This window comes from Photinus pyralis, unplaced genomic scaffold (assembly GCF_008802855.1).
Source record: "Photinus pyralis isolate 1611_PpyrPB1 unplaced genomic scaffold, Ppyr1.3 Ppyr1.4_LG8, whole genome shotgun sequence".
NCBI classification, from domain to species: Eukaryota; Metazoa; Arthropoda; class Insecta; order Coleoptera; family Lampyridae; genus Photinus; species Photinus pyralis.
Window position 1 is genome coordinate 29,277,103 of NW_022170819.1, and position 20,984 is coordinate 29,298,086.

Consider the following 20,984-nt stretch of genomic DNA (forward strand, 5'->3'; position numbering starts at 1 on the left):
TGGGTTGGTTGGTAGAACAGCCTTGGCTGAAACCATGTCCATTTGAAAATGAAGGTCAAAAATAAAAATAAATAAATAAAAATAAATGATTAGGCAGCTTACTCTCCGCTTAAAGTGACGTTTTAACATCCGCTATAAAATAAAATAATACTTGTGAGCTGTGAGTGCTCCTTTTTGCGTAAACTGATGATCCAGCTAATAATAATCAATTAATTTTTACTTAATAATTGATTAATCAAACAATCGATTAATCAAATAACCGATTAATCAAATAATCGATTAATCAAACAATCGATTAATCAAATAACCGATTAATCAAATAATCGATGAATCAAATAATCGATTAATCAAATAATCGATTAATTTAATAGAATAATCAAACCCGATTATCGATTATCGTTTGATTATAATCGATTAATCGATTTTTTTGCCCAACGCTAGTACGTAGAACTGTTAGTGCGTGCGGTGTTGTTGTTCTCTAATGGGATAAAGTGTAAGTACCTACCTCTATCTAGAGCCTTAACTAAATTATAATACAATTATATGCAATTATGCACTAGCAAGCAAGCAAACCAAACCAGCACTTATGCAAACCAACTATATTTATTTATTACGTTACAGCTACTGGGTCCTGTATTCTCATTATATTTTATCCCTTCACTCAACGATTTTATAAAAACGAAAAGCATTTGTTAGAGTAATAATCATTCATATTTTATTAGACATTTCAATTCCTTTTGCGAAGGAATTCCATTCCTTTGCCAAGGATTTCAATTTTTTTAAATTCCAAATCCCAATTCCTTTTCCTAACGAATTTCAATTCATTTTTAGAAAGGAATTCAATTCAATTTCAAAGGGCTTTGAGCTTAAGGCTTCGTAACTTTAAGCCTTTTTTAAAGGGCTTTGGAATTTTAAGCCCTTTTCGTGCTGAGAGGAATTTGAGCTTTCCATTCACCATTCCTCTTACACGGGCTTGAGGGCTTTGGAATGAAGCCCATTGCAAAAGGGCTTTGCACAGCTCTGGGGCCTACGCTTATTTACTGTCAATGTTCTCACTTCTTTCTTATAATGCCTTCTGTATACAACCGTTTCAGCATTTTGACGCAACACTGCACTCTTCTTTCACGTCAATTTGGAGTCCATTATAGCGGGTCTGGTCCGACATTCAATATTCTCTATCTATCTTATCTCTGGTGGATCTGGTCAAGTTATCGATATGTTACATACCAGGGGTTGAAACCCGTGTGAACCATATATAGGTTTCGGTTCCCCACTACTTATAAGTAGAATTTTTTAAGGATGATAAATACATAATTTAAGTAGGTAACTTATACCAAAGAGTAACCATAATTACTCTTTGCTTATACCAAAGGGTAGGTTACTCTTTGCTTATACTTTGCATAAACGTATTTGTTAGGTTTAATTGAAAATTCTGTTTAGCTTACCCGGTGCGTTTTACCTCCGGCAACTGCCTGTCTTTTTCTATTCTTCATTTGTTCAGCAGTACAATAATTGCATTCTTCAACCCGCCTTACTGTTTTTGATTCGATTGTCTTTATGTTCGGTATTAGTCATTCTAGTGTTAGCTATACCTGAATCTCAGTATGCCAAAGTTTACACTTAGAGACCCACCTTTTTTGTCACATGTTAAAAAGTATGTAAAAAAACTAGATGGTAGCTACCAGCGGCAATAAAAACGAGCACTTTTTCCAAATAAACCAAGGGTCCAACTCCAAAGTGGCAAAATTTGTATTTCTCCTTCAATATTTTTTGTTGTGGCTACCATATAAGAGTTCCAAAGACAATTTTGTTCCTTCACTAATGAAGTATGTACACAACAAATTTCGTGAAATTCTCTCTATTTTAGTTGTCCGGCCCAGAATTAAGTTCAAAAACCGCCCGATACCAAATTTCGTCGAAAACAGAATTTTTTCGCACCCCCATTTAGGGGTGCGCCCTTTCGTGGTATGAATTATGAAAAAAAATTGGAAAATCAGAAAGGGAATAGCTCAAAACCTATTCAAAGGCGTGCCACTATAGTCTTTGGAACTCATATAATCTTATGGTTGCTAAGAAAATAATTAAAGAAGAAATTCAAATTTCGTCACTTTTTTGAGGGTGGCTCCCAAACGAAACACGCTGGGTCCTGGGTTTATTTGGAGAAAGTGCTTGTTTTGGTCCCCTATACCACACCTAATATTTTTTACATACATACACTACCTTGTATAGGTATTCTATAGTAGGTAAGTGCTAAGGGTCTTTGAAAAGAATATAGAACGAGGGGTAATACCCTTAGGACAAAGAAAAGATTCAACGTTCAGTTCGCTACAAGGTTCACAAAGATCTTTGTTTACTGGGGGTTATTCCATACCACCCAGTGATATGTGTGATATGTTCACCTCCAAAACGTTCAGTCCTTACACATTTTTCCATTGTGAAAGGTGCTAAGGGTTTTAAATGCAACAATAATCAAAGTAATCAGAGCTGGGCAGTATTCGATTTTGTAAATACTTTTTAGTATTCAAATCCTTTAAAGTATTCAAATACTTTGTAATTAAATACCTTTATGGAAGCAGTATTAATTTGTATTTGTAACTCAAATACTTTCACAAATATTTAGTATTCGAATACTTCGCAAAGTATTTGGATACTTCGTAAAGTATTCGAATACTTCGCATAGTATTTGAATACTTAACCTTCCTTTTTTACCAAAAATCGACTACACCAAAATTTCTCGGGAAAACACTTTTTCTTATTAATTTTGGTGCGTAGAATCCCAAACAATTCGTACTTTTTCGATCAGACTTCTCAATCAAAAGTTATAGACTAGAAACCAATTTCGAAAAAAAATTCAAAGGGCTGTAACTTTTGAACTAGTAGCCCAATCTTGTAACTGTTTGAAATTATGGATTCTACAGGCCACATTCTATAAGAACATTTTTTTTCCGGGTCGATCTGAGACAATTTTTTTTAGGGCCTCAAAAAAAGGCAGTGTACAACCTTCCTTTTTTACCAAAAATCGACTGCACCAAAATTTCTCGAGAAAACACTTTTTCTTATTAAATTTGGTGCGTAGAATCCAAAACAATTCGTACTTTTTCGATCAGACTTCTCAATAAAAAGTTTTAGACTAGAAAAGAAACCAATTTCGAAAGAAAATTCAAAAGGCTGTAACTTTTGAACTAGTAGCCCAATCTTGGAACTGTTTGAAATTATGGATTCTACAGGCCACATTCTATAAGAAAATGTTTTTTCCCGGTCGATCTTTGATAATTTTTTTTCCAGCCTCAAAAAAAGGCAGTACTTTTAAGTTATTCAAATATTTGAGAACAATTTAGAAATGTTTAGGGAAAGTTTCCATTGTCACAAAATCAAATATAAAAATCCGATACAACTGAATACCGAACGATACTGGAGTGAAACTTTTTGACTCGATAGTCTACGTAACTTAAAAACAATAGGGACCTTTCTTATATCCTTAAGACCATGTGTACCAATTTTCAAAGCGATCGCACGTTTCTAAACAAGTTATCATGCACACGGATGGTCAAAAATGGATCTGTTCCAAAATCGCTAGGATTAATTTCAGAAAGGCATACGTATCATGTGTACGACGCTTTAAAAACTGGTACTGGAAAACCAATCCCTATGTCTACTTCTTAACAAATATCATAGATGAAAATAGCCCTACAGCTAGGACCTCAGATCGAGTGGAATTGCGTGTGTAACTTTTAAAAATTGTATTTGGTCTATTTTGTTATTACTACAGCAGATTGTATTTTTGAATCGATTATGGGAACTCATAAGGTAAAATTTATTACACCAGCAAAAATGTAGGCTTTATTAAATTAATCAAACATCATTTGGGAATATAAACTAAAACATTTCTACATTACTCGTTAGATATCATTAGCAAGCAAATGACAAAAATTACCAAAAAGGGCACCAGCCTATATAGCACTGACATAAATTCTCATTACTAGTCGCCTGTTGAATCAGTAATTCGACTTGCCGTGGAATTGTGACGTTTTCCTCTTGCGGAAAGTCACGGCCGGTTAATTTTTCTCTAACCCTCGTGATAATGGCGAGCGCTTTTTTACTTACGGCTTCTATATGAATGCCGTCGCCAACCATTTCGTGACAAGGCAGACCTTTCTTGGAGACATTTAAGCTCAACGATCCCAGCTCCTGATCCTGCGAGGAAGTACCCGACAGCGACCCCACTTCGTTTGTGTTAGAGCGATTATTTCGACCGGCGTCCATTAATCGCCAGTTCAGCAGCGGGTCATAAACGAACGCCTCCAAGACGGCCATTAAACTATCTTTATTGTGATGCAAAACCGCCATCACGGACTCACACGTGCGCCGGTATGTACCTTCAATTCCAGTTACTTCCATGGCGTTAATCAGCATGCGAGTTAAGCGGAACGGAATTTTTTCGGGAAACTTTTCACGCGTCATCGCAACCTCGAAACAGTCGCCAAAGTCGATGTGCAGAATTTTTCCGCTCAGACGATCCAACATTAAGTTGGACGGGTGACGATCGCCTAAACCGAGTATATAACCAATCATTGACATTACGGCAAGTGACCGTGTGTAGTTGGTGCGTCGGTCAAACCACACCTCCGACGATGGGCTTTTCAGCCACAGTAATCGTGCCAAATCATCGCCGTGGGTGTGTTCCAGAGCGTGCTCAAACACTTCGACCTTTTGCATCAGGGTTAAATGGTCATAGTCGGGTGCCATACGCAGCATAATTCGATGCTCTATATTTAACAGAATCTTCTTTTTCTCTCTGTAATCCCTTATGAGCGTATGCAGAGTGTCGCAGTGAGGTACCCAACCAATTAGACCAGAGTTTGTGCTTAGTGGAATAACCGCATATCGCTGTATGGTAAGATTGCGCCGGAAGGTGTCCGGATCTTTAAGTAGCAGCGTGTTTACCAACCCGAACAGTTGCATTACTCTTTCGTCTTGTCGCAAATCCTCGTGACCCTTTAAGAGGAACATGTAGTCCTTGCCGTTACTGCCTCGAATTAACAACTTGCGCGGCCTCTGCTTGGACGTGATCACCTTAAACAGTCGTCTTGTTAACTTTGAAACATCTTCACTTTATTATTTACCTGTAACGAGCTCTGAATGTACGCAATTCTGACTACCGGCTGACCAGGACAGTAACTTCCGGGGACCGCCAGCTCCAAGTCGCGACAAATTAAGAGGTTCGGAGATACATATTGCAATTCAAGGGAAGTCAGCTGAGGCAATTGGCGTGATATTCGCCGAAATACGTGATAGTATAAATCCCAAGCTTGATTCAAATCCCGATTATTTCCAGAATGCTAAAAAATTAGTGGAGTAGACTTATTAACCTCCATCAGCATTATTATATTAAGTATCAATTTTTTAACCTACTCCCATTGTATTTACATACAGTATAGATATCGTATCAGCAAATTTGAAAGCACCCCCGATATCTTCGTTACAAGGTCAGAATTTTGAGACTCTTAGGAATTCTTGAGAAGTTTAAACATAATTGGAGAGTATACCCACAAAACTTGAGGCCGATTTCATTCCGTTAGTTCGATCCCGAAAATTTTAACGATTTCTAAACCATAAATAAAAAGAATGACCAACTAACCATTATCGTCTTGTAACAGGCCAGTTACATTTACAAGGGTCGAAGACTTCACTTGCATAAGATAAAATTGAACCTCTACGACACTCAAAATAAAAATTGGTAAAACTTTATCGGTACTTGATAATTTTTTTTAAACAATTTACCGTACTTAAAGTAGTACACGTAACCACTCGCGAGATTGGCTGCAAAAATATAGCAATTATGCGAAAATAATAAAATTCTCATACCAAAATTGAAAGGCTAACGTCGTCTCGTGTCTAAAAATCCCCGCATAAACCGTCTAAGCAATGTTTATCTCAAAACACACATTTTTATCCCTGTTTGTTTCGGGACGTATTTTTGTTCATGTTCGCTATGAAGCGGTACTTGTTGTTCTTGTTCATGCAGCAAGAATAAGACAAAAGTGGGATCAATCAAGGCAACATTTCTGGGAAAGGGAACATATATTTTATGTCAATAAATCTTTTTCGTCGATAAGGTTGCCATACTATCCCTTTATAAATACAACGCTAATAGCGACATATTAATTGTCTGTTTTAATATGAAACTTGACCACTACAGTAAAAAAGTATGTTTACCTTAAACCGTTGACACCATTCTTGAGCTTCTGCTAGATCCCTACCGTACGCTTGATTAAAACTGGTTTCCTTAAGAGTTTGAGGCCCTCTATCCATAACCGCGTGTAATGGTTCCAATACGTCAAACATTCCCTTAATATCCTGTTCACCGAAAAACAATCTGAAGTATTTGAGGTTAAGTGGGAGACAGTACAGTCAATCTGCATACCTTGACGCCTCCTCCAACCCCTCGTGCCACATCTCATGCCATAAGATAGCTACCCGTACCAATTCCTCCGAAACCATCACAGCTTGATTGACTAAAGTTGGCGAATGCTCGCTCATCGACTTTAATATCTTATTTGCGGCGTTTCTCCTGAGCACTGATGTACTTTTAGACGCAACGGACAAAGGATATATCAACGCCTACAAGTAAGACATTAGACTAAATATTAACGATTCTACAACACCTGTGGGTAGGATTTTCCGATATCGATGAGAAGATGATGTATCAAACGTGACACTAAAGCCCGAGGTGTATCAATTCGCGCTATCAGTTGCGGAATCACTTGCAACCACGTATTTTTTTCAATCAAGCGCATTCCTTCGACAATCGCATCATGCACCTCGGACGACTGACCGTAGTCAAACCACAAGGTTAATAATCGCAAAGTGTCTTGAAGGGAGCTTCCCTTGGACAAATTAATTGATCTAAACTTAAACGTAAAGTGCTCAAAATATCGGCAAAAGGACAAACCTAAAAAACCCCTGGACGGCGAGAACGGTATAATGTATGATGTCGTTAGTTTTATCGGTCTTCGCCGTCTGGCCAGAGTTCCGAAGCAAGTTTTCATTTTTGTAAAACAAAACGGTTTCAAAGTTCATATACGCCCAAGAATGCCAGGCCTTATACCAAAGGGGGTTGTGTTCGGTAGCTTGCTGGAAGCATTTTAAAATTAAGGGAATGGATTTCTCCTTGACACCCTCGAGTGACTCTTGCCATTCCCCTAATTTTAAATAGCACCTCGCTAACAACCGTCGCCTGTCATCGTGAGTTACGTCTTCGCTATCAGTCAGGCGAGTATACTCGCGTAAGAAATTGGACAACTGTAGGTACGCCTCTTGTTTTTTACCAGACATCCACAAATGTTTCGTGTACGCAAAGGTGACTTGAGGTTGATTACAAGGTAACGGCTGATCTGAGTTCACCGAAGGATCGTACCCTAGTAACATTACCAAGGTTTTATGTGAAAGGATCTGCAACAGTTACAGTCAGCTAGTGTCACGATTATCGTAGGAAACTAACCAATGATCCACTTTTCCGGCACAAAGACGCGTACTTGAGCCAAGTATGTATGTCCTCCTGAGGAGAGAGTACCAACGAATGAATCTGTATGATGCGCTGCCAATCGTCTGCTAAGCGTTGTCCGGCTTGCAATCGCTGCCACCACATTGTGCAGAGATTGGAGCGACGTTCAGGTACCAATTTGTACTGAATTACTTCTTCCATTTCCGCCAGCATTTGCACAATTACCATGGCACCGTAAGCGCGCTGGTACGATTCTCCGGCCATTGCCGTCAGCTCGGTGTCCAAAAGATCACGAGACATGTCAATGTAATGTTGCGCCTACGAAATACATAAATAGATAGATAGATCTATTAAAAAAAAAGATAAAGCAGCTGGATAGGTAATACAGCCTCTCTAAATTATCGTGATAGGGTGCCTGAAACCGTGATAGGTTATTTCTTTTTTGTCGACTGAGCCCTTAACTTTCCGTCTAATACGAAAACATGGATGTAACAGTGGTCAGCACCGATTGGATACGGAAACGTGAACTGATATTGGTCCCTGCGGTTTACAGGACCAAAATTTAAGTCTCAATTCTGGCCTCACTGACACCTGCAGTAAACTTTTTTAACCGCTCAATTCGCTTCGCTTCATTCGAGTCAGCCGCACAAATATTTCAACAGTCCTTTCAAGCCTAATAAGAGAAATTATAATGAAACGGTGACGCACATTATAAATGTCGAGCACCTAAAAATAAACGAGAGAAGCATGAAATGAGAACGAAAAAAAAACCCAAAAAACTGCATACATAAAACCAAAAAAAGGTATATGTGCTTACACCATAGTAACGAAACTCGCATCTACCTTAAAATGGTGTAATTCTAGATTTAAAGGGCGAATGCGGAAATTTTCACACCTCATTTTAATGTTTTTTTTCGGATGCAGACGTTTAGAACAATGTTGCCGTTATCATTTCCAACGACAATGCTCAATCCCCTCTCGTTCACGAAAATGCCAGCACGTTTTAGTATACGACTGTAATTATTTATGCAAAAGAGGTGCGATTAATCAGCGTAACAGTTTCTCAGCCTTCCTCTTACGGGATCTTCTTTTAATGGGAATAAAACGGATATATTCAATTCACTCACTTATGGGTGTTAGTTTTGTGTTTCTGTACGATTTACGGGCCGACGTGAATACTACCGTAAGTGAAAAATCCCTAAATCACAAATTGGTTTTATGATGTCCGTAAAATGCAACTTTCACTCTGGCAAACCTCGAACGAAACTTACCGCATCAACCGAATTTCTACTAAGATAATTGAACGGCTTGACCCGCATAATCAAAACTGTGACTAGAACCACGCAGTGAATACCCCAGAGGCCCCGAACCAAATGCCTTATTTTCTTCCAGATTAATCCCCCTATTCCTTATTAAATAATGAACGCCTTTTACAAAATGGCTTCTTGTAATTAAATCAACCATTTTTCTTTAAAAGCTAATCAGGATCGCCATACTCCAAGAAAAATTAAGCTGTCGTTAAGAAACTCACAAACGAGAATTGTGCTGAATTGTATCTTTAAAATGGATAACTCATAGCTGTGTCCTTATTGGTCAGCTATCTTTGCCACAAAATCCCTACTAAGATAAAATTACCTTCTATACTTCCGACTCACTGTGTCTAGAATTTTCTAAAGCTATCAAGAGGATAATGCGCTATAGATAGCAAATGACGCAGAAAAGACAATCAATTTCACCAGTTACTTACGGATTTTTTCCCCCGGCCATACAATTTATTGGAAAAGCTTGCTATAAAAAACCAAAGCTTCATATTTAAGAATAGCAGTCACACTGTTATGATCGAATACCTACTAAACTGACATACCTCATTGCATTTGAGATTTTTATTTGGTTACAAGACAAGCAAATAATACGTGGTAACCAGCAAAAAAAATTGACTAACCTCATCAAATTGCTCCTTGTGAATCGCAAGAATCGCCCTATAAAACGCTCCATCGTGTGTATCCCTCGGAATAACATTTACGTATCTACAATGCTCACTATTAATACCTAGAAATGCGGTTAAATGGGAATGGATGGGTTACATTTTTTTCCCAAGGAAAATTGTGTCTTGTGAAATGGTCCATCTGCCAAAGGAAGCCTAAAAAGGAATTTGAAGCGGGATGAGTTTACAAAAGGATTTGCCACTAATGACCCAAACACGTTTAAATACCTTTCCATTGAACTCCAGTCGTGTAACCCCCACGCTGACGCCGCCGCCAACCTCCCAGCCTTTTGCTTATTGCTGTCGGTAAGGCCGAAAAATCTAGACTCGACGACATTTCGTAAGGTACTCCATTCACCGAGAGCCTCTAAGCACCTGCAAGCAATACTTAGAATACTTCCACCGCAATAGTGAGTACCTCATTTCTCCCAGACAGGCCTCTTCGTCTTGCTCTATTACCTCAAGCTTATCTCTGTACAGATTTAGGGCCTTGTCCCAATTGTGCAATTTTTCGTACCACCGAACCTGCACTTGAATGTCGCCGCTCCGTTGCATTACGTGCTGCAATAAACCCTCCGCGGCTTCTTTCTGTTGAAGTTTATTGTTGATTGATATTAGGGCTTCGACCACATGACTACTCGTATCTCTTTGGAATTCTTCTTCTTTGTAATGCAAGGCCTTGGCGTACGCTCTATGCAATAGAAAAAAAGGTAATGAACTAGAATTTAGGAGTGTTCAGAGCAAGATAGAGGACACTTTCTTAGGTTTGGGGACTAAATAGTACGTTGGGTACGCCAAAAAAAAACTGTACTTTTGAGATAGGGAGCCACTCGAAAATCCGTGCAGGAAACCAAAATGGTGGCCGTCAAAATGGCGCCATTAGCCGCAATATATTTTTTTGTATCTCTGCTCCTAATATTCCGATTTTAAGTTTCTTTTTTTTTATTGAAAGCTCTTGTGACGACGAAACTTTTTTGCTATTATCTCTAAAACTTAAGGATTTAGCACAATTTTAAAAAAGTGATTTTTTACGAATTTGAATCACAAGTAAGCTCAACCCGATTTTTATGTGTAACATATGTAAGGATTTGTATTATTCAGCACAATATTCTGACTCTTAAGGTCTGATGATGAATCGGTCTATACGATTCGAAGTCGATTAGCTAAAGAAATATTAAAATTCAATTATTTGAAAAACGAGTTTTATTGTATCAATTTGTATCGACAAATAATTCACTACGTCAAGAAAATAGTGGTTGCTATTTAAAAACAGTATGCTCCCTTTGACCGTGCAGAAGTATGCTACTGACCCCAAATTGAATGTACGTGGATTGGTAGCAAACTTTTTATAATTGTGGATGTCATAAAAAGCTTCTTTAAAAAATGTTTTGAAGATAACATTTTCACCCTGTATAAAAAGCATATCCGGAAAACGGTTAGCCTCGCGGTTAGCATTACGAAAAAAAACCGATAAGACCTACAAAAATAATTCTCTTGTTAAGGGATACCCGGGGATACCTAAAAAAATATCAAAATGTATAGGCTGCCCTCGAGAACACCCTATATATCTAAAAATACGTTTGAGGCTTCCCCTCAGGCTTCTCGTACCAACAAACCGTTACCATTAGTCTCAACAATTGAGACTCTATCGCCCGCTTACAGAAGGTGGATTCCCTGTATAATAAAAATGATTCAACTTATATGAATAGGTATAAACTTGGAAATCATAATATTCCGTTCGTAAAAAATCACTTTTTTAAAATTGTGCTAAATCCTTAAGGTTTAGAGGTAAATGTTATATAACAAAAAAGTTTCCTCGTCACAAAAGCTTTCAATCAAAAAAAAAAGAAAATTAAAATCGGACTATTAAGAGCAGAGATACAAAAAATTATATTTCGGCTAATGACGCCATTTTGACGGCCACCACTTTGGTTTCCTGCACGGATTTTCGAGTGGCTCCCTATCTCAAAAGTTGCCTTTTGGTATTAACTATTACCACAGAAAGTGGCATATTCCAATAAAAAAAAGTGCAGTATTTTCCCCATTCTAGCCATGTACCCGACGTACTAAAAATGGAGTTGAGACATAGACGCGTGGCGGAAACAATAGGTACAGAACGGCGGAGATGTTTAAGCAAGTAAACAGCAATCAAGGACCTTACCTACAATGCATAGCACGTTCTCCCAACAGTTGAGGGTCCAAAGGCAGAGGCCCCTTATCGCAATGCTCCATAAATTCGGCCAAATTTAATATCGTCTGAGTAATTTCCGACAAATCGGGTACCATTAAGGCTTGCTCTAAACTGCTGATCAATTCCTTCTGCATGCCATCATCCAATTCGGTCCAGCAACTGACAAAGGCAACATTGAACAAATCCTTGGGTAGCTGAGAGTAGGACTGCGCTAGCGATAGGCAAGAGCGTAAAGCGGGAATGGGCGACTGCTTCAATAACTCGATGCTTAAGCGTTGCAGCCACTCGAGCCAGTCATCCTTCGAAACTCGTCTCGCCGGAGTCCACGCCTGCTGAAGGCTCGAGGCGGACACTTTCAAGCGTTGTATCACGGTCGTATCGCTGGCGGACATGTTTAGCTCCCGATTTTTCTTAGGCTTCGGTCGCACCATCGTGAAATCGGTATCGTCCGCCAGGGTGGTGTCGACGGAAATTTTCGATATTAACGTCTCGTATCGCGTGTGCTGTATTTTGTGCTTCTGCATTATTTTGTTGACTAAAGGAACGAAGATGTTAAACTTTCTGCTGAGCTGCACGATCAGGGAGCAGAGCGTTTCCATTGCTGTGGGTCGCAGCTCGGGACAGTTGTCCAAGACGCGGACCAGTGGATGAACGATGCGCGAAATAAAATCGGAGAAATCTAAAATGTCGGCCAAATGGTCGATCGTTTCGAGCGCCTGTTTCGAAATCGTCGTCTGACAGTCGGGCGCGTCGAACAATTTGACGATCGGCGGCAAGATTAGGTGCATGTAGTCGTCTAAGTTGTTACCGAACTTCTTCAACGCCTCCAGTAATTTAATGGTCACGTTGCGATCTTTCGATGTGTCGTGATTGAGCACCCTTAAAATGTGCGGAATTAAGCGGGGGAGGTAAATTTTAAATTCGGCACCGAGCGCGACCGCTATGTGCTCGATTAACAAAATGAGCGTATTTTGAATAGGGCTGTTAGGAGTCCAGAAGTGTTTGATGAGATTGATGATGTCATCCAGGTAATTGCGAATGTGCTGTTTTACTATAGCAATCAGATGGGCCAGTTGTTGAAATAGGAACTCGCGAAAATTCACGTCCGCGGTGCGTACTACGTTTAGGAAACTCGGAAGTACTTGGGCGATGTAAGGCACGCATTTGATACCCAAGCTTTTGAATATGAAGGTGACCGCTTGGACCACCATAGTGTGATGTTGTGATAAAGTCGGATCGCGTATAATTCGCATTAGTGTGGCGATCGCAATTGCCGGGTAATATTCTTCCAAGGTGCTCGAGCTCATATTCACGAGCATCTCATTTGTACTCAGATCCGCATTCGATTCCTCTTCTTTATCCGCAATTGCAATCAGTACTGGTGCCTCGGGTTGGTAATCGATTTGACCACGGATTATTTTTTGTCGGTACGGATCCAAGGCGCCCAGTAACCCGAGAACCCTTATCGTCTCGCGCCTGATCAAAGCGTGCTGTTCGGTTTTAAGGAAGTTGATCAGGACATCTAAAAGCATCGGGTATTGGTTGTACGGTTTAACAACATGACCCGTGGCGCCAACGAGCTGCCCCAACGTAATTAGAGCAACGCCACGTTTTTCTGGAGCGGAAGCGTCTCCCAACATTTCTAGTAGAATCGTCAATAGCTCAGGCATCCAGTGTTGCAATTCTAATCCACCGCCAGTGGCTTCAGCTAAATTTCCAATGCAATTAAGCACGGATAGTACAACGCCAGGATTAGGCTCTTGCTCTTTCAACTTTGGAACGAGCACTTTAAGTATAGGTTCCATATATGGCCGAATTAATCGTGGCGCGTTTACTACAAGCCGATCCAGGGTCCTTGCACTTTGTTCTTTGTTACGACCAGTACCCGAGTGCTCCAGTTCCGTCAGTAGCTGAACCAGACATTTGCGCAACGATGGCATAACATACGCAGGATTCATGGTGCTTAAACGACCAATTATGCACATGGCCACCTCACGTATTTCGAAAACTTCATCGTTCAGCGCCACGAACAACGCACTGAGCGACTCGGCCTGAGCCAGATGCTTATCAAAAGTGCTATCTAATGAGTACAACACCCAAAAACGTACATCGGGGTGCATATCGGTCATGCCAACGATTAACAGTTTATTCAGAACTGAGGCAACCGTCGCCGTAACCGTTTCGGACGGATTCCCAAGGTGATTGTGAATCGAATGCTTCAACAATCTACAGCAAGTGCGCACCGCTTCCAGTCTGATATCCTTCTCCTCGTGTACCAAAAAATAATCGGCGCAGCGTTGGACGAACTGCAGCAAACTGTGACCCTCGAAATTAAAAGTGCCCAAAGTGCGCAACGCCAAGACAATACTAAAAGTATCATTCGCATCGGAATAACTACTAAAAGGCAGCACATTAGTAGCCAACTGTCGCGGCATACCGGGATGAAGCAGCGGTTTATTAATCAGAATTTGCGAAAGCATCTTTAAAAGCCCCAACGAGATTGGCTGCTTCAAATCCGGTATATTTTTCGCCAACTCCCGCAGGCAAACCGTTAGAGGCATAGTCAGACCCGCAGAATACATTTGCTCCAAAATATTTAAGATGTCATTATCAATGTGATCTTTAACAGCGTGCCCGAGATACATAATGCACTTAAAAACGCTAGCGTCGATGGTGACGCGTTTCTTAGTAGAGCCCTCCCTGTTCGGCAGAGCCAATTTGATAACTTCGATTATTTTCGAAACGTACGGCTTAATCAGATCCTCCATCGCCACGGCGATTAGACCGATTGTGATAAACGCGTTGGATCGTTCTTTCTCGCGCCCCTTCAACGTGTTCAGCAGGTAGTTCATCGCGATGGGAAGGTAGTTTTCGGCAAATTGCGCTCGATTAAATGCGGCAAGTCGCGGCAAAATTTTCAGTAGCACATTTTGTATGTGCAACGATCGCGCGCTGCTCTGCGCGATAACGTCGAGGCAGATGTAATCGTACTTCTCAAACACCATCTGCCGGCATACGGACGATTCGCTCACCGTCTTATGCAGAACGCTAAACGAAATGTTTTGATACGATGGCAGAACCTTGTTGTGCAGCGACTTGAATCGAGGTTGTACGGTTATTGTCGAGAAATGTTCGTCGGCTGTGTGCTTCATATCGGCGCTTTCTTTCAAGCTTGTATACTTCCGTTCCCATACTAAATTTGCGCAGCGCATTAACTCGTTTAGTACCAACAGGGCGCCGTGAATGCGATCGTCCTTGATTGTGTGTTTTTCGACCCTTAAAAGGTCCACTGTTTCGTCATAGCATTGCTTATACCTACAAAAATGCAATTGTTGTAGTAAGACGCAAATTACATAAATTACGAAAAATATAAGTCACTTTGCTTCCAAAGGTGACAGACTTGCACCCCATTTACACGATGCTCCATCTTTTACGAATTGCGTAAACGAGCTTCGTCTCATAATGATTAATAACGATACGTCTAAGACATAAAAAATGATATTCACATGACGCTTCCGTTTTAAATCCAGATCGTGATTCAAAACAATCAAGGCGTAGTATTTCTACAACATTTAAAAGGGATGAACGCTAATGCCTTCGTGATATCGTAATTAGGTATTTGCGTAATATTTAAAAAGTTATCTCATGTTTTTCTCCGGTCGTAGATAAGAGTTAGACTTATCCCTAAAAGAGAATTAATTTTGTAAATAGATGCCACAGGTGTGCGCTTTAGATAAGAAAATTTTGCGTATTTTACTAAAAAAAATAAATAGGGAAGTAGAATAGAAGATGGGACAAGAGAGGGAAATGTGTTAAATAGAAGAGGAAGTGTTGTAACGTCTGTGGCCTTTGACTGTTTTGTCACAGGAGGAAAATTAAAAAGTATTGGGTGCATCCACTTGTGAGACAACGAGAACTTTATTCGTTTTTTGTTGACAATGACCAATCTCGCGTTGGGACGAACCCGCCATTTCTCACGATTCGGAATGTGCACTTGCGCGTAGAAAGTGTTTAAAAAAAAATACCAACGCCGTGTGAACGGGGTGTTATCAGGTATGAGGTACGAAAAACGCTCTTTAGATTCCAACCGGTGGTGGTCCCAGGGGGGGAGGGTCCTCCCCATTGTCCATTTTTTTCATCAATTTTGTGTCGATCTCATTTCCATTATGCGAGATTTATTTTATTTTTCCGTGTTGGGACAAAGTTCAGGTTTGGGCCCCTTCCTTTACCAAATCCTGGGACCGCCACTGATTCCAACATATTCGTAATTCACTTATCTATCAGCCATCTAGAGTCCACTACCTTCAATATACAATCGAACTCTTGTACAGTTGATTGGGTCGGGTGTGGGCTCGTATAGTGAATGGGCAGCTTTAATACAACTACTCATTAGAAACGGATTGGTGCCGATTAGGGCGTTTTCAGCATTTAAAAACGCTCAAAGTTTACTTAAAAACGGCTTGAATTTTGTTGACATATCTAGGCCTAGTAGTAGGTGGGCCTAGGAGGCTAAATGGGGATTTACTTGAGGATCATAGGGATCTATCAAACTTTGTAGATGAGATGATAGAAAGAAAAAAGTTATATGATGTATAGAATATACATCCCTCCACAGGTGGGGAGTCACTAATATATTGGAGGTATGTTAATCTGCCGGTTTGCATGGTGGGGGTAACTGTACGGAAAGGTAGAAATCGAGATTAATTCGAGTAAATCCTAAAATCCTCTCATGGGCTGCTCTTGTTATAAACAAAACTCATGTCTAAAGTGTTGTTTATAATACTTATGCATAATACTACTATTAAATAATCGTCTTATATTTTGATTTGGTGTTCAATTAGTTTATGTAAAGAAAGACTAGGGACAATAAATGCGTGACGTTTTATACAAGTTTATCTCATTTAAATCCGGTCTTGCGATAAGGTGTTCGTTATCGCTCCGTAAAGCTAATTAATTTGAAGTAGGCTGGTTGGCTGGTGTTCGCCGGAGTAAACACATGTGTTAGTTTATCAAAGACGCATATTCAAGTTAGACGAGAGGGGGGGGGGGCTGGCCATGTTTTTGTGAGTTTAATTGGTTAATGGCATTAATAAGAAAGAAAATGTATCGGAAAGTTGAAAGGTAGAGAAGAATGTTTTAAATAGGCGTAGCAGACGTTTAACAGGTCAGTCTTGGTGACTGTAAAGTTTGTGTAGAAGAAAGTCTCGATAATGTTCCAAGAGATTGTAATTTGACAAATTTCATCTTCACCATGTGGAATATTTTTGAGTTTCAGCTTCAAACCTATGGTCTCATTTTTGGTGGCCTACTGCTACACCCATGACTATTGGTTTTTCATAAACTATAAAGACTTCAAGACATTAATAGGGAAATTGCAGCAATCATACCCTTTAAGAATATTAAAATTTGAATTAAATCTCCATCCCCCCCCCTCTCTCTCTCTCTTACAGTATAATGGTCTCCCAAGATTTTTTAAGTGAAATCTCGAATCAAATTGAAAACTTCCACAACTTGTTTCTCCTAATCTAACCCAATTCAAGCGCGAATAAATACAAACCATTGCGGCTTAGTTGTTTGCCTTGCCGATTCACGCTGCGCCGTAACAACCAATGCCGCTCTAAGCGCCTCGGCGGCAGCCTCGCGTATTTTCGACTTAGGATCGCGTACGGCGCAGAATATCAGCTCAAAAAATGGCGAGACTTGCTGATAAAAATAAGTGGGCATAGTTAAAGCTAGTTCTCGTAATACTAAGACGGCGGCATGCCTCTTCCCCTACAAATAGACGTTGAGAGACTACATTTTAAGCAGATCCTTGCTATACTTCAACACGATCGCCTCCCAGCCATTCGAAGGCCCGTTTTACTTCAAAATCAACATATTCGGATGCCTTAGATCCGGATACCAACGCCAATTTACCCATAGTCTTCGCCGTAAATTCCATAACTTCCACGTCGTTTGAAGGTAAAAGGTTTCGCAAATAGTTTGCGAAACGTGAAATTCTAGTCGTCATGTTACCAACATCGGCGTTGATTAGACAGACTGCGCATTAAAGGATCTTAGTATATTAAAAGTGGTCGCTAACGTTTTACCTATGGCCAATATTCCTCCTTTTTTTTCGTTGACATCCGTACTGGACACCATTTCAAAGATATGGTGGTTAAATTCATCGAGGAAGGTGTTGATTTCTTCCGGAGTCGCCTCTCTTAGCTCGCTTTTTACGAAGCCAGACAGTTCGTGTGCTGTCTTGAAGCGAACCTCCTGATTTCGGGACTTCAATCCCGACACAAAGTGCGGCATTGCAACGGATGGCATTTTCGTATTCAATGTAAGACGTTCAGACCATTTCAATAGAAGGAATTATTTGGGGATTTTAAAAATCTCAAACTGTACTTATTTAAAAGGAAGAGCAAATTTATTACTATCAAATTATACTACATCATTTCATAAAAGATATAAATACTAATTAATTAATAGTGCATCATAACATAACCTCTTCTATGACTTGTGGATCAGTGGATCTTTAGCCACACTCTCAGTACAGTATGAACGTGGCTGCGCTACAGATTTTTCATGTGGCAACAGCGTACGCATTTAGTAAAAAGGCCACGAACACACAACTCTAATTTCTATGAAATATTTGTATTATATATATTACAATTGAGCGTTTCGACAGATACAGTATAAATCGCAGCGCGAAATTAGGTTTAGCATTTTTTATAAACTCGGAGTTAATTAAAATGCCAATTTTAATAATAATAATTCTAACCAACTCTGGGGACGCACTGTAAATTTATAGAAAATTATCATAACCTTAGATGTCTAAAAAACTGTACCATGCACCTATAAACAATTCGGATTAAGACCTATAATAGTGATCTGAAAAGATGTGGGGCTATAAAACTCTGTAAAGTACCTACTGATGACATTTTCTAACACTATCCTCGAATAAACTATCAATTTTTTCCGTTGCCATAACTATTGAGATGGCCTTACTTTTTCTGCGTAGACATTTTTTTTAAATTTCTGAAATTGAACATACCTATTGATTAATACTGTGTTAATATGAAATAGTGAATTTAAAGTCGGGCAGCGACAATTACAATATCGGTAGAGATACAATAATTATACAATAATCAATTGCAACATCATTTCGAATGGTTACTTATTAGGAGCAACTTCATTTGTCTTCATTAATTATTGTGACATTCGCCTATTTAATTCAAATATATGTAATCTTGGATTCGTCGTGACCGTGGCGCAGGCACACATTCTTCCATATCTTTAATCCTTTGGTATCTCCCCACAGATCACACCAGCGAAGAATAGGGACTTCCATACTGTTCTGGGAATGTGACTAAATATCCACCTTATGAAATGATGTAGTAGAACTTTATACAAATAAATTTACTCTCTCTTCAAATAGGTACAATTCGATATATTTAAAACTCCCAAATGATTTCTTTTTATTTATTTAATTAACTAATTTATATATTGCCCTACATACTTATCGCCTAATTACAGGACAATGCTAGTACAATAATAATAATAGTGTACAGTATAATGAAAATAATAATAAAGAAAAAAGTTACAAACTAATAATAAAATAGATCCTAATATTTTGCTTTTTGCAATGGTCTGAACAGTTTGTATAGAATACGAACATGGCACCATTGTTAATGCCTTTGGTCGCTAGCTTCACCACCATTATGGAAATGGCTTGCGCTCGTTTATAATTTTTTTTAGGTTATGTAGTTTATTTTTAAGTCTGATATGTTTAAAAATGTATCAGCCCATCAATTCACTAGACATTCCTGAAAATAAAATGCAGGAATTAAAGTCCACCGGATACTACCACTGCAAAGATGTGGACACCGATAATCCTCTCTGGGATGTTCTAACTCGAACTCCGGAAACAAAAACAGCATTAGATTTATACCACGAAGAGCAAAAAATGGGATCAATTCGTACATTTATTGATCATTTCGACGATGCCTTGGGTGGCGGTATTCCCATTGGAAAAATTACAGAGTTTTGTGGAGAATCTGGAACCGGCAAGACTCAGTTGTGGTAGAGAGACCGACAATGCTTTGTTAGACTACAACTTGCAACAGTTTTCAGTTATGTGTTACAGTGCAGTTACCCAGTTGGTGCGGAGGTCTGGACGGAGCTGCCGTCTTTCTAAGTACAAACCAGAGCTTTGCTACCCATCGCATAAGACAAATCGCGCTTGGTGTTGTCAACCATTATGAATTCATTAAAACTAAACATTTAGTGCATAGGAAAAGAAAAGTTGAGGAACTCTGCGTCGACAAGATAATGGGAAATATTTCGCACATCTACATAACTGACCATATAGAGTTAATGGCAGTTTTAATAAAATTGAAACAGTTTATTAATGACCACCCTATGGTTTGGTTTACAGTTTAGCTAAACTGTATTTAATTAGTTTTTTTAGGTACGTTTGGTTGTAATTGACAGCATATCCGCTCCATTGAAAACTTTAAATGGGCAGGAACGAACGACAGTGGTATTTAACTTCTTTAGAGAAGTGCAGAGATTGTCCCAAGAATTTTGTTTTGCGGTATTGAATTCTTTCTACAGATAATTTTGGCATTTTATTTTGCAGTTTTAGATTGTTATAACAAATGATTTAACAACAAGAATAGGTTCCGGCAGTGCAGCATACCAAACTCCCTCGCTAGGTGGAAGTTATTATCATAGGATAAATTTAAGAGTAGAACTTGAAAAGAAGTCCTCTCCTGTATTCAAAGCAATTATAACCAAAAATGCATTAAAACCAGAACGTGAAATTGAATTTACATTATTAGCATAATTAATTGATAATTAATTTAAAGAACTGGCTCTGTGATACATTTATAATTTGCATTTTCTTTTGTATTATTTTCAAAGTAGTCAATAATCATTTTTATTTGTAATGATTTCATTGTGTTGTTTACTGGAGGACATATTCTGCAAAACAAGCATTATTACCATTATACACCTGAAGTGTCAATTGACAGTTTCTTATAATATACTTCGAACGAGGAGTCAGATATCCTAGGGTTGAATAGTGCTCGCTCTCTACTTGCATTAATTTCCAATTGTCTTTGTTTAAATGTTAATTGTGCTTAGGAGGCCGTGAATCGCAATCTGTACCTCATCGTCCAACTTTCAGATGTTATCTTACCTGGCAGTTTGTGGCTTGTTCTGAAATTTGCTTTTATTCCATTCTAAAGTCAAATCTTGACAGATGTTTTACAGTTTACCTACTCCAAAGGTATCTTTCTTGTTGTAAGTGTACAGCT

General features: G+C 39.1%; 2 protein-coding genes across 2 annotated transcripts; one reads left to right on the forward strand and one right to left on the reverse strand.

Moving 5' to 3' along the window:
- Positions 1–3,827: 3,827 nt before the first annotated feature.
- On the reverse strand, positions 3,828–18,185 carry LOC116177660 (serine/threonine-protein kinase Tor). Its single transcript, XM_031496685.1, has 14 exons — positions 17,769–18,185; positions 17,501–17,718; positions 17,237–17,451; positions 11,650–14,994; positions 9,907–10,179; positions 9,717–9,863; positions 9,447–9,531; positions 7,502–7,822; positions 6,953–7,452; positions 6,666–6,906; positions 6,425–6,621; positions 6,217–6,376; positions 5,124–5,339; positions 3,828–5,073 (listed from the first exon to the last, which is right to left on the reverse strand). The coding sequence occupies exons 1-14, from the start codon at positions 17,989–17,991 to the stop codon at positions 3,931–3,933; spliced, it is 7,284 nt and encodes a 2,427-aa protein (XP_031352545.1). The 5' UTR covers positions 17,992–18,185; the 3' UTR covers positions 3,828–3,930.
- A 1,205-nt stretch (positions 18,186–19,390) lies between these two features.
- On the forward strand, positions 19,391–20,780 carry LOC116178459 (DNA repair protein RAD51 homolog 3-like). The gene is made up of 4 exons (XM_031497950.1): positions 19,391–19,746; positions 19,791–20,088; positions 20,135–20,260; positions 20,312–20,780. The coding sequence occupies exons 1-4, from the start codon at positions 19,460–19,462 to the stop codon at positions 20,510–20,512; spliced, it is 912 nt and encodes a 303-aa protein (XP_031353810.1). The 5' UTR covers positions 19,391–19,459; the 3' UTR covers positions 20,513–20,780.
- The last annotated feature ends 204 nt before the right edge of the window (positions 20,781–20,984 follow it).